At 40.2% G+C, this 12,432-nt stretch overlaps 1 protein-coding gene across 5 annotated transcripts in view; it reads right to left on the bottom strand.

Annotated features, from left to right (window-relative positions):
- Boll (boule homolog, RNA binding protein) overlaps positions 1–11,130 on the bottom strand; it is a 140,083-nt gene extending 128,953 nt beyond the window's left edge. For 2 of the 5 annotated variants that reach the window (XR_004117886.1, XM_031367527.1), the window contains exons 1-3: positions 10,713–11,129; positions 8,046–8,189; positions 5,671–5,762 (exon numbers count right to left, since the gene is read on the bottom strand). Coding sequence is in view for 3 of the 5 variants with exons in the window: in XM_031367527.1 (XP_031223387.1) it covers positions 5,671–5,762; positions 8,046–8,189; positions 10,713–10,733 (257 nt within the window). In the remaining 2 variants the exon portion in view is untranslated. Of the gene's footprint in view, positions 1–5,670; positions 5,763–8,045; positions 8,190–9,915; positions 10,455–10,712 lie in introns of those variants that run through there. The other 3 variants (XM_031367526.1, XM_031367525.1, XM_031367528.1) reach the window with 2 other exon arrangements.
- Positions 11,131–12,432: the final 1,302 nt, after the last annotated feature.

Raw genomic sequence — 12,432 nt, forward strand, 5'->3', positions numbered from 1 at the left:
AAAAAAAAAAATTCAGCTTTCCTTTATTTGATAAGCCTTGCTTTGCATCCTATTACATGGTCTATTTTAGAGAAAGTTGTATGAGCCAATCAGAAGAATGTGTATTCTGCAGTGTTTCAATGGAATGTTCTGTAAATGTAAGGTCAATTTGATCTATAATGTCATTTAACTTAGATGCTGCTCTATTTACTGTTAGAGTGATTTATTAGTGAGACTAGAGTATTGAAATGACCCATTATTACTATGTTAGTAGAAGTCTGTGTCTTGGTACACTGGTAATTCTTGTTTTACTAAATTAAGTGCATCAGTGTTTGGTGCATATTTGTTTAGAATATTTTCTCCTGATGAATTTTTTTCCTTAATTAGTATGAACCTTTTTTTTTTAATCTCTCCTATTTTTTTTTCTGAAGTCTTCAGATACAGAATAGCAACTCTGTTTTCTACTTCCACTTGCTTGGAGAACCCTTTTTCACCCTCTCATCCTTGGTTGTATTTGTCTCAGATGATGTGGTGTATCTTGTAGGCAACAAATATATTCTATTTTTTAATTCAATCTACCTCTGTCTTTTTTTTTTGTTTGTTTTGGTTTTTCGAGACAGGGTCTCTGTAGCCCCGGCTGTCCTGGTACTCACTCTGTAGACCAGGCTGGCCTCGAACTCGGAAATCCGCCTGCCTCTGCCTCCCAAGTGCTAGGATTAAAGGCGTGCGCCACCACTGCCCGGCTACCTCTGTCTTTTGACTATAGAATTTAGTCCATGTATTTTCATAGTTACTATTAAAAGGTGTATTAATTCCTGTTGCTTGTCAAATTTCTAGTGCTTGGCCTTCTTTTTATTCCTTAACACTCTTCTAGTGTGGTTTAGTCTTTCTTATAGCATCATGGACGTGCTTAGTTTTTTTTGCTTCCTTCTGAAATACTAAGTATCTTCAAACTTTTCAGTGTTTGAAATATACCATTCCATATTCTCCTGGCTTTAAAGGCTTTGTAGAGGTTCACCTTTGTGACTTGATGTTTCCTCTTGTGACTTTCAATTTTTTTCATTCTCTATGTCTAGTGTTTTAATTATAACATGATATGAAGAACTTTTTTGTTTCTGTTCATTTTGGTTTTAATGTGCCTCTTGAATACAATTAGTGTTGTCTCCTTGACTTAACCTAAACTCAGTTTAGAGATAAGCCTCTAGACACACCTGTGAGGAATCAGCTTGGGTATGATAGCCTCTGGTCAGACCTGTGGATGACTATCTTTATTAGATTAATTGAGGTAGAAAGACTTCCCCATTGCCAGTGGACATTCATTGCTTTCTTCTTTGTGACTGCATGCTGTGGCCACTTGCTTTAAGTTCCTACCATCTTGACTTCTTTACTATGATGGACTGTAATCTTGAACTATGAGCCAAAACAAACTTTTTCGTCTTGTCATGGTATTTTTACCAATTACAGGAAAATAAATTATTTGTAATATTTAAAGGGGGCTAGATTTGATAGAACTGAGGTACATAGTTCAGGAGTTAAGTCCTCAGTCTGTGTGCTCAGGGCACTTCTCTTTACTACTCTCGGACAACAGTATTAACTGCAGAAGCAACCCTAAATACTGGGTATGTCTACAAAACAGACATCACATTAGCTAGTTAAATATAGCTTCAACATGAACTAGCTGAGGATCAATAAGGTAGGATGATACAACCAGGATATTAGATACTAAGATTAAGGGTGGAGTGACTGTAGGCTGGGTAAGGATAGGTATTGGTAAAAAATATTTTTTGAGGAAAAATTTGAGGTAGGGAAAGTTGGGGAATTTTCAGAGTTCAAAGGTTAGAAAGTTAGAGTGAGTAAGTAAAAGTGGAATGGGCACGGGCAAGAGAAAAAAGCTATAGGAATGAGAGGAAAATTGTATGGGCTGAATGTAAGAACTGTACTCAAAAGTACAAAATGGTAAAATGGGTAGAGCAGCATATAGAACAATCATACAGCCTAACCAAGCCCATTGCCCACTACAAAACATTTTTGCAAGAGTAAAGACTAAGAAACAAAACAAAACAATCCCAGGAACAAAAAACCCACAGAAGTACAATAAATCCCATTGACATATCTTATTTTTGGAAGGGTGAGTTTTGAATTCTTTCACTCACTGTGATGTTTCATGCTCGGTCTTGTGTCGATGGAGAGGTATAAGTACCAGTCTCAGTTCACACTAGTAACTCAGACTTGGGGATGTACTGCCCCAGCAGTTTGGGTCAGTTACCTTTTGGACTAAACTCTTAGTACAACTGTTCCAAGTTCAGCAGTGTATTTCTCAGTTCTCTCACTGACTTGATCTTTGGTTTAGTAGTGCAGTGGTGGTAGTTGTTCCCCAGTGTTTTAAGAAGACAAAACAGAGCACCTTGCTTGTTCCCACTGACCTCAGTGGCAGCTTTGAGAGCCTGTCTCATATTTGTTTCTGACTTTGGTATGTAGGTCTTGAATTATGTTTCTAGTGTTATTCATTTCCTTGTTTGATTACAATTTGAAGCCACTGGTTATTTCACAAGAAGGTTTTTGAATTCTTTGTTCAATATTTTACTTACTATATTTAGATATTAAGGAATTATGATCCTATGGTTGGTCCCTTGCTTTTTCATGCCTCTTGTCATCTAAATATCTATTGGTATGGATATTTCTTCTATTTCTTAAGAGAAACCCTCTTAGCAATTAGCATTCTCTTCATGGCTCAATCCCCACTACCACTAATGAAGGAGAAAACAAATGGCTTTAATAGCTAGAACACTAAGCCATGGCAGATGAGAAATGATTGACATTGACATACCACCTATAACCACAAATCAGAAAATGAGAAAACCAATGCATAAGCCATTAAGTTAAATACTTATGGTAAAAGTAAACATAGCAAATTACTGAAATGATAGGAAGCTAGGAATGGTGAAAAAGAAAAGAGGCAAGGTTAAATGAAAGAAAGGAAAAAACATGCAGAAATATGCTGGGAAATGGGAAGGGAAGAACAAGATATTAATTCTGAGTGTGCAATAAAGGAAACATGTGTAAACAAAATGAAATGTGAGAAGAAAAGAGAAAATTGTTTTGAAAACAAAGTAAAAATACTAACTTGTATTAAAAAAAAAGGATAAATAAAAAGACTCCTACATGTCATACAAAATAAAACAGCTAGGACAAAATATTGGAGTAGTTTCTCTGTGTTCCTCTAGTATGTAAGGGGCAGTGTGCTATTAGTCTCTACTATGTATCCTCAGATATGGCTGTCTACTAGCCACAGAAGATTGGACCATTGTATTCTTCACTGTTGGGAGTTTCCTGCTGTCTGAACTTCTCGGTGAATGCAGCTCTTCCTTATTGCCCCCAACAGCTCTTTCCCATTCAAGAGCTGGGACAGATTCTTGTCAGGCTCTCTGACTTCCAATTGTTCATTACTGGGCCATTGTTTCTGTTATGTTTCTAGCCACTTTTCAGCTGTCCTTTTTTGTAGTTGCTAATGTTCTTCTAACCTTATGCTCTCTGGAACAGAATCTTTTATTATCCTGGTTATCATTCATTGTATCTCAGAGATGTACCTTCTTATTTAACACCTCATCTGGTGTATTTCTCTCTTCTCTTCCCTCTTTCTTTTCTGTGGTACCAGGGATGAACCCAGCCCCAGCCCTTTGTTTTGTTTTGCTGGAGAGGGCAGTGACAAAGGAAGGTCTCTAATTTGTAAGCCTCCTGCCTCCTAATCTTTTCAAATAACACCTCTCTCTGGTGACCAAGCATTCAGCTATGTGAGCCTATGGGGAAATCTTGTCTTTCAAACCACCACATCCCATTCCTTGGCCCCCACAGGCTCATTTCCATATTATAATGCAAAGCAAATTTAGTCCAGCTTCAAACATCCCCAGAACTTATCACAGTCTCAACACCATTTAAAAATCCAAACTTCAAAGTCTCTTTTGATATTCAAGGCAATCTCTTAACTGTAATCTCCTAGACAATCAAAATCAAAAAGCCAAACACATACTTCTAACATAGAATGATATAGAATATACATTATCATTCTAAAAGGGAGCACAGTAAGGAAATACTGGACCAAAGGAAGACTGAAAAACCAGCAGGGCAAACTCCAAATTCTGCATGTTCATGTCTAATGTCAAAGCATTCTTCGGATCTCCAACTCCTTTCAGCTTTGTTGACTACAACACACTTCTCTCATGGGTGGGTTCCACACTGCATCTACAGCATTCCTCAGTGGATATTCCGTGTCCCTGGCACCTCCAACATCTTTAGTCTCCAATGAAATCCAGGCTTCACCATCACAGATTCATGCAGATTCTATCTGGGCTTACATGTAGGGACATCCCGACACATACTTGGCTTCAGCAGCTTTTCTTAGCCACAGAGGGAGATTCCATAACCATTTTCTTGTATTTTTGACTCTAAAGCCAGAACTATGTGGCTGAAGCTGGTCAAGCTTTGATGCTTGCTGAGGCTGAACTTGGCCCTCTTGTTCAAGTACCTTTACACCAGCATTCTGTCCTCCATAGTTTCCTTTACTACTTAAGCTCCTCTTTATTTCCTTTCTACAAATTGGCAGCTTAACTGGGTGGGATCTTGTCCTGAGATCACCACTCCCTTTATTCAATTTAACTTTCTAAAAAAAATGTTTACTTTTCTTAAACTATTTTTATCTCTTTGAGCAATGGTCTTAGTTGTATTACACTTCCTGGCCCTCTCTTTTTCCTCAAACTGTACATTTTGCATTTTTTTCTTGCTCAGCTTGCTCCCTTTCATTATAGATTATATGCATAAGAGTGACTGCTAATAACAGAACAATAGAGTCAATACTAGGCTCTCTTGAAATCTCCTCTGTCAACACCTATGATACAAAACTCTTCAATTTTGTCTCAGGCAAATTTTGGGACAAGGGCAGAAAGCAACCACTTTCTTTGCCAAAATATCACAAGAATGGTCTCTAGGCAACCTACAAATATTCTTTTCCTCTGAAACCTCTTGAGTCAGGAGTTAAAATCTGCATTGCTCTTAGCACCTTTGTCTTTCTTCCATGTTCCTCCTAGTAAGGCCCATTAAACCCTGTTTAAAGCATTCAAGTGATTTCCTAATCCAAAATCCCAAAGTCATCACAATTCTTGATTTGACAAGTAATCATTCCCATTAGAAGGGTATTTCTTATTTGCTCCCAAACTAGATTCTGAACCACAGACTAGATATTTTTTGGGGTCAGCAATTTTCAAATAAACTCTCTTATAGTTGAAAACAAAAATACAATTCCAAAAGTATCTGTTTCTTTAGCTAATATATACTTGCCACTCAACATTTTTGTCATATTATCCTGAATGGCCTCTTGGTTCATACAAAGGAAAGGTTTTAGACTAACAAATATTAGAGTCCCTCTTTACTCCACCAACACACACATACACATACATACACACACACACACATACACACACACACACACAGAGGGGGGATGGAGGGAGGGGGAGGGGAGAGGAATAACACAGAGAGAGACAAAGAGACGGACAGAAAGATGGGGAGGGGAGAGAATATGAGAAAAAATAGGGCATAAAATTCTCTATTAAAAAATGAAGACAAAATATATTAGCATATAAAACCTAAGCCAACAAAATATAACTCATCATTCTGTACATTATGTGCAATGATACTAACCCTTTGGACACTCCAGCTCTGTCATTAACAATCTTCACTTCTTTTACAGACCCATATTGGGAGAAAAATTTTCTTAAATCATTTTCATTTGTCTAATGACATAAAAAGAGAACATTAAGAATTACTTAAACCAATAAAAGGTGAAACAACTCTGATGCTTATTATGGAAACATAAAAAGTAGAAAACAAGTTGGAAAGTATTTATCATCATTAAAAATGTAGGTAAAAACCACTGTTACTAAAATCTATGCACTCTGATTATGTAGTAGAAGGTAGCAAAACGATTATATGTAAGTCAAAACATTTTAAACAGAATTATTCCAAAACTACAAAGAACACTAACTAGGTAAAGGAATCTTTCAGCGGCTTTAAGAATGCTAAGTTGGAATCCAGTTAGGCTGGATACTATTGACTCTAGCATTTGGGGAGGACAGCAGTTACAGCAGTGAAACTACGTCACAATCACTTTATACTAATCAACATAGTCTTTAGGACAACTGAGGTCTTAGGAAAGAATACATTTTCCAAATACTTGATTTTGCTATAACAAGTTACAAACTGACTTGTTATTTCAAATTACAAGATGTCTTATTTGTACTCCGCATGCATTTTAGCTAACTGCAGATATGATGATACAATAAAATTGGGATAATAGACAATGTTCAAGATGTTTACAACAGCTGCAATAGATAAGACAAAAACAGCTATTCCCAGAGTATTTACAGTGAATTCTTTATAATTTTATATTTTGGGCTCAGTTGCAACTGTTTGTTTCTAACTGTAACGTTAAGGTTATATAAGGGAGAACCAAGAGATGTCTTAGAGCACAGCCATTCATTTTGAGTTCAGCTCCTACCACACTAACTTAAATTCACTATTTGTTATTTTGGATGGTGACCTTAAGCCTGCTAAGTTGAACAATGACCAATACTACCCCTAAGAATAAGTAAACTACTTTTCTTCTAATAAATATAAAATGAAATCAGTGATAGATAAGGACTGCTATTATATATCTAAAACCAAGTTAATCCAAATTACTCTTTGTAAGAAGAATTACTAATTTAGCCTTGTAAAGTAAGGAGAAAGTCAAGATAATTGGACTTGAGAGATAAGTTTCTAGGCTTCTAAGAACAAGAGGTTTAAAAAGTCTCACACTGTTTGCTACTATAGGGAATTATTTCCTCACTGGCTATTATTTTTGTGGTTTTGAAAAAGATATGTCTCATGGGAAAGGCTTCTGTTATCTTAATGCCATGGGTGTACAGAAAGGATGGCATATCAAATTCATATTGTGTTTTTAGTGTGATGTGCTTTAGTGACTTACATGAAAATGTTTGTATTTATTGAAGTTTTACTTTAAAAGTTCACTAAGATATTTAATGTGAATGAATTCTAAGCAGGAATACTCATATTTGCCAAAGGTACCGAAAGATCTTTCAAAAGGTTAAGTATTTATGAAGCATACTTATAGTGAAAAAAATCACATATTTCAGAATTGTCATTTTGGGAAATATACTAAGCATAATATTTCTCTTAAGTAAAAAACAAGTAATTTTACCTAAATTGTGGTAAGAGTATATAGAAATAAGATTTGTATCAAAAATCACACATAATGGCACATTTGATTAGAAAAGGTATCTCTCCCGATAATTTCTAATATGTAAACTTAGAAATGTTTTTATAAATCAATTTGAAAGGTGTGTGTGTGTGTGTTTGTGTGTGTGTGTGTGCGCACACGCACATGTATGTGAAGATAGAACTTAGGGCTTCTATAAGCAAAGCAAATCTCTATCACCACTTTATATCCTCAGTTCATGAAAGAGTATTTGATTAAATATTCCTGTATACCTTCCCTGTACATATCTACTACTACCTTTTATATAGGAATACCGTGAATCATTTCAATAATGCTTTTCTGAAAGAGTGAAATAGCTGATGAGCTGATTAAGCACACTTTTTTTTTTTTTTTTTTTTAACAGATTCTCTCTCTGGACCACAAGGCCTTTTAAATGATCAGATAATATATCTTATCAAAGAAAGCTATTTGTAAGACGCTGAAGTCTAGGACATTGGTTAGGAATGCAAGAATAAAAGTTGGGATAAAGATACAGAGTTTTACAAGACTAAAATCTTTTGATTTCTAGGTAAGTGGAGCATTGTATAGGAAAGTAAAACTGAAGCATGAAGCATTATCTGTATTTAAACCAAGACAATGTGAAAACCGTTTTGAATATTAACCATTTGTTATTAACCAATATGCAAATGTAATTTTATAGTTGTATAAGTAAATATTTGCTGAAAAATGAAACATTCTACTGCAAAGAGCAGCAGAACACTCTCCTCTTCCCTACCTTGCTGCACCCACAGATAGATACCTTAAAATCAATCCCTCCTACAAAGATGCGGTTAGGGATCACAGTTCCGTATCTTGGGCCACTTGTTGGGTTATTCAAAGGCACAGGTGACACAGGATTAGGGGATGGAGATAATGAATCTGTTTGCGTCTGATTTGTTGTTTGCTGTAAAATAAAGTCATTTTATGCTTTTAGCACTGGGTATAAGTTTTAATACAGAATCATCAAAGCAGTCACTTAGGCAAAATGTCATATAATAGATGTGACTCTTTGCAAAATTACAAAGATTGTAATTTAAAATTAGAGCTCATAGCTTTGTGGAGAAATAAAAATGAAGCAAAGTACTTCACTCTACAGAAGTGCTTACTATTAAATGTACTACTCAAATATACTTACATTAATTATGAGATAGGCTATTTGTTAAGGAAGAATACTAAATTCATAAAGTCAAAGAGGGAGAAAAGAAGACTCAGACGTCTGGAGATGCTTTGTCTCAACCATTTCGTCCAGGTGTTAAGTTGGCCTGGCACTCAGTTAGGCAGTGGTGTTCTCTTGTTAACAGAACATCAACATTAGACAAGGTCATTATAATTATAATGGATCAAGGTTAAAAAATTCTTTAATCATGTCTAAATACTGACAAATACAAAAAGCACTGTCCAAACCACAAGATCTACCACATATTGCTACATCCTGGATAATCTGAACAACGGTTCTCCTTTATTGACCTTACTTTTAAAGGAATAATTAACACAATCACAAAAACATTCCCATTTCCTTATAATATGCACTTCAGGTAAAGCCCTTCTACCTGAAATTCTAAAAGTCTCAAGCCCATTTTGTATAAATCGTGTTCTTAACCCCTGAGAAGCCCCATGGTGTACTTTCTTCCTCATACCAATGACTTCACAGACAACTCAATTACCGATATGTCTTTGGTCTACAGAATGAGTTCCCAGACAGCCAAGGTTACATAGAGAAACCATGTTTTAAAAAACAAGACAAAACAAAAAAACCAAGCTGGTATATACCTATTATGTTTATACTTCTAATCTGGAAAGCTTAACATATCAATATAAATGCCCATTTATTTCTAGTATAGAATTTGTTAAATAATGAAAAATCTTCACAAAATTCTCTAAAAACAAAGGAGTTCAATGGAAATACTAGTTTGTTTTTAAGTTTAAGTAAGAAGACCCCATTTTTCCTGTGAGAGGTGGATGAAATTAGTCCCAAGTGAAGAGCCCTCAAACACTGAGAAAAAGAATATATATATTTTAAAACAACCAATTCACTTCAGTTCCTGTTTTTAAGGCTCCTTTGTGGATGTTATGGCCTCCTTTTTTATTTACCATTTTCTAAGATACTACATATTTACCTGTCACTATGCTGTAATACTCATGAAGAGAGGAAACTTGCCTATCTTTTTTTTTTAAACTCACTGCAACATGCAAAACAGAAACATCATATAGCAAGTGTTCAGTGTGTACCCTGTTGAATGTATGAACGAGTAGATCATTGTTTAAGGAGAGACCTGCTTGGTAATCTGCTCAACATTTGGGTAAGGACCGAAGTATTGATAATATTCTAGAACACATTTTACGGTTAGCGGCAACGAGGCTCAGACAGAGGTACCATCAAGTTCCTTAGAGATGAACGGTGAATTTGATGGGAGGCAACCTCCCACGGTCCACCATTTGAAAGCACCGAGCTAGGGGGCTGCTCCAGGAACCTCTCTGCCTCCCTGTCAAGCTTGATCACTAAATGAGTTTATCAAGACGCTCTTCCAAGGTAACATAGCCCCAGTGCCTCCTTCTCTGGGACTCGTAACCTCGACCTTGAGAGAGCCGGGAATCATCTTTGCAAAGACAAAGTTAAGAGGTGGGCTAACCGTCGCAGTCACCGCCTCGGTGCTCCTTCCCCTCGGAGGCCAGCAGGCGGAGGCGATGGGACAAATGGCCGAATTGACCACTTCCTCGGGTTCCCTCGGGTCATCGTGGACTGGGACACTGATGCGAGGATCCCCCCCCTCCCCACCAAAGTGCGGGAGGGAAAAGAAGGCCAGCCAGCGAGAAATTTTGTCAGGCAAACCCGCCAGCGGCGGTGGCGGGAACCCTCAACGGCACCTACCACGCGCTGCCCGCCTCGTGCCCGGCGGGGGCCGCGGCCTGGCGGTGGCGTATGCTGATTGGCTGTCGGCCGGCCACGGGGGCGGGGCGCGACACGTTACAAGGGCTGCGCGGAGGCCCCAGGCCCCAGGCAGGGCCCAGGCCTGCCAGGGCGGCGCGTGTAGCTCAGGCCTTCCCCCCCACCGGGGGCCGGGCGTCGACGACGGCCGCGCAACTCGTGCCCGCGGGCAGGGCAGAGAGAATGTGTCCCGAAAGGGCGAGCGGACGTCGAGGGCGCCGTAGTGTGGGCGGGAAAACGTCAGGGCCGCCGCTCGCACGGATGGCCGTTTCCCACCCCCGCAACCCCGAGCTGCCCACCCGCCCACAGAGGGCCGGCTACCCCGCCCCCGCCCCCCGCCGCCCCATCTCACACACCCCGACGGGGCCGCTCTCCTCGGCGGGGAGATTCCCCCGCCGCCCTCTGGCACCGCGTTCCTTTCCAACCAACCAAACAGCAAGGCTTTCCACTACAGAGCCCACCCTTCCAGCCCGTCAGAAGCCGGGGCCCCTCAGCACTCACCGCCCGGGACTCGGTCTCCATCTTTCTTCTCCACGCTTCAGAACCGGGGCCTGGAGGCGCGGGAAGCTCAAGTTGGAAGGCGCGTTCGCAGGAAGCTAGCCGGCCGGCGCGTCTCCCGTCGGGGACTCGCTCCCCCTGGCGGAGGCGGCGGCGGCGGCTGCAGCGGCTGCAGCGGCGCAGTCTCGGAGCCCCGGCGCGCTGCCCTGGGGGGCGGGGGAGGCGGGCAGTGGCGGAGGCGGCGGCGCTGTGCGCAAGTCCCTGGGACGCCGGGGCGGCGGCAGGACAGACGGACGGCACACACTGCGAGCGGAGGCGGACGCGCGGCGGAATCGAAGAGCGGCGAGCGGTCCCTGCCCCGGAGACCCGACCTCTAGGGTCCTACTGCAGTGATGCGTGGCGTCTGGGGGACTTCCGAAGGGTTGGTTCGAAGACAGGAAGACAGTTTCCACGTGAGAACACTGCTCCCCCTCCGGGCGTCACACGCAGAAAGAAGCACCTGTCGCTGTCGCTGTCACTCATCCTGGCCAGGGAGGGCGGGGGCAGCGCAGTCCAGACCACCCGGAGGCTAGCTGGAGGGACCCTGGTTTAAGACGCCTTTATTTGAGAGGCAGAGGCAGAGGCAGGAGGATTTCTGAGTTCAGGGTCAGCTTGGTCTGTATAGCGAGTTCAAGGATAGTTTAAAGGGCTACACAGTGAGACCTTGTCTCGCTCCCCCACCCCCATAAAAACAAACAAATAAAAAAAAAAATGGAGCCTAAGGGAAGGGAACCAGCTTCGTTAGACTTGGCCCCGTAGCTTTGGGATCTCTGTTCAGAGACTCCTCTGCCAGGGCTGTTTCTGAAAGGTGCCCGAGAGCCTACCTTCTCTCTTACTTAAGTCATATGTAATTTGTTAGATAAATTCGTGTAATAAGGACTGTCTTTATCATAGGCAACTACCTGTCATGGACACATCTTGTTTCAGGTGCAGTGCTTTATGGTCATTTCTAATATATAGATGGATAAATACTTGGGCCAAAGTCTAAAGCTGTAGCTTTAACCCTAGCACTCTGCAATCCCCGCTTCTTCCTCTTCAAGGGCTGGCTACGGTTTTAAACCGCCAGCATCAGCAGCCGTTAAAAGTTACATCTGCGATAACTTGTCCTCAAAGTAAGGGGCAATAGTATTAATGTTAGTATGTCCAAAGGTTAGTTATCAAAAATAAATATCTAAAAGCTCAGTTATTCACCAAAAAATAAGATGGGAAACAAATTTGTTAATTGTAGAAGAAGCATTCTAGCAGTTGTCATACACTTCTGCATACAACTTAAACTCATTTTCTCAAGTTTTAGTTTCTGGGGAAAAGAATACACAGATGTGTTTTCAGATTTAAGTACATATTCTAGAACTGATTTTTGGGCATTCTCTCCCTCCAGTTGTAACTAAAGATTTGATTATAATACTAATCTCTTTTCTGCTGAAGTCTTTTTCTTTCCTACTAAAAACAGTTGATTTTGAAGGGTGCATCTTCTAAAAAGGGGACTTGTCACAGGAAATACTTGGTCTGACATAATGAACAAACTCGAGGGAACAGTGACTGTGTCCCAAGGCCTGCATCTGTGTTAGGGAAGAGAGCTGCACTCCTCTGCTCAGCTCCTCTTTTACTTTTTGTCCATAAGGAACTTTAAAAATACTCGGCTGAATCACACAAAATTATATGATCCAACTTAGAGTTCTTATGC

Source organism: Mastomys coucha, unplaced genomic scaffold (assembly GCF_008632895.1).
Source record: "Mastomys coucha isolate ucsf_1 unplaced genomic scaffold, UCSF_Mcou_1 pScaffold14, whole genome shotgun sequence".
NCBI classification, from domain to species: Eukaryota; Metazoa; Chordata; class Mammalia; order Rodentia; family Muridae; genus Mastomys; species Mastomys coucha.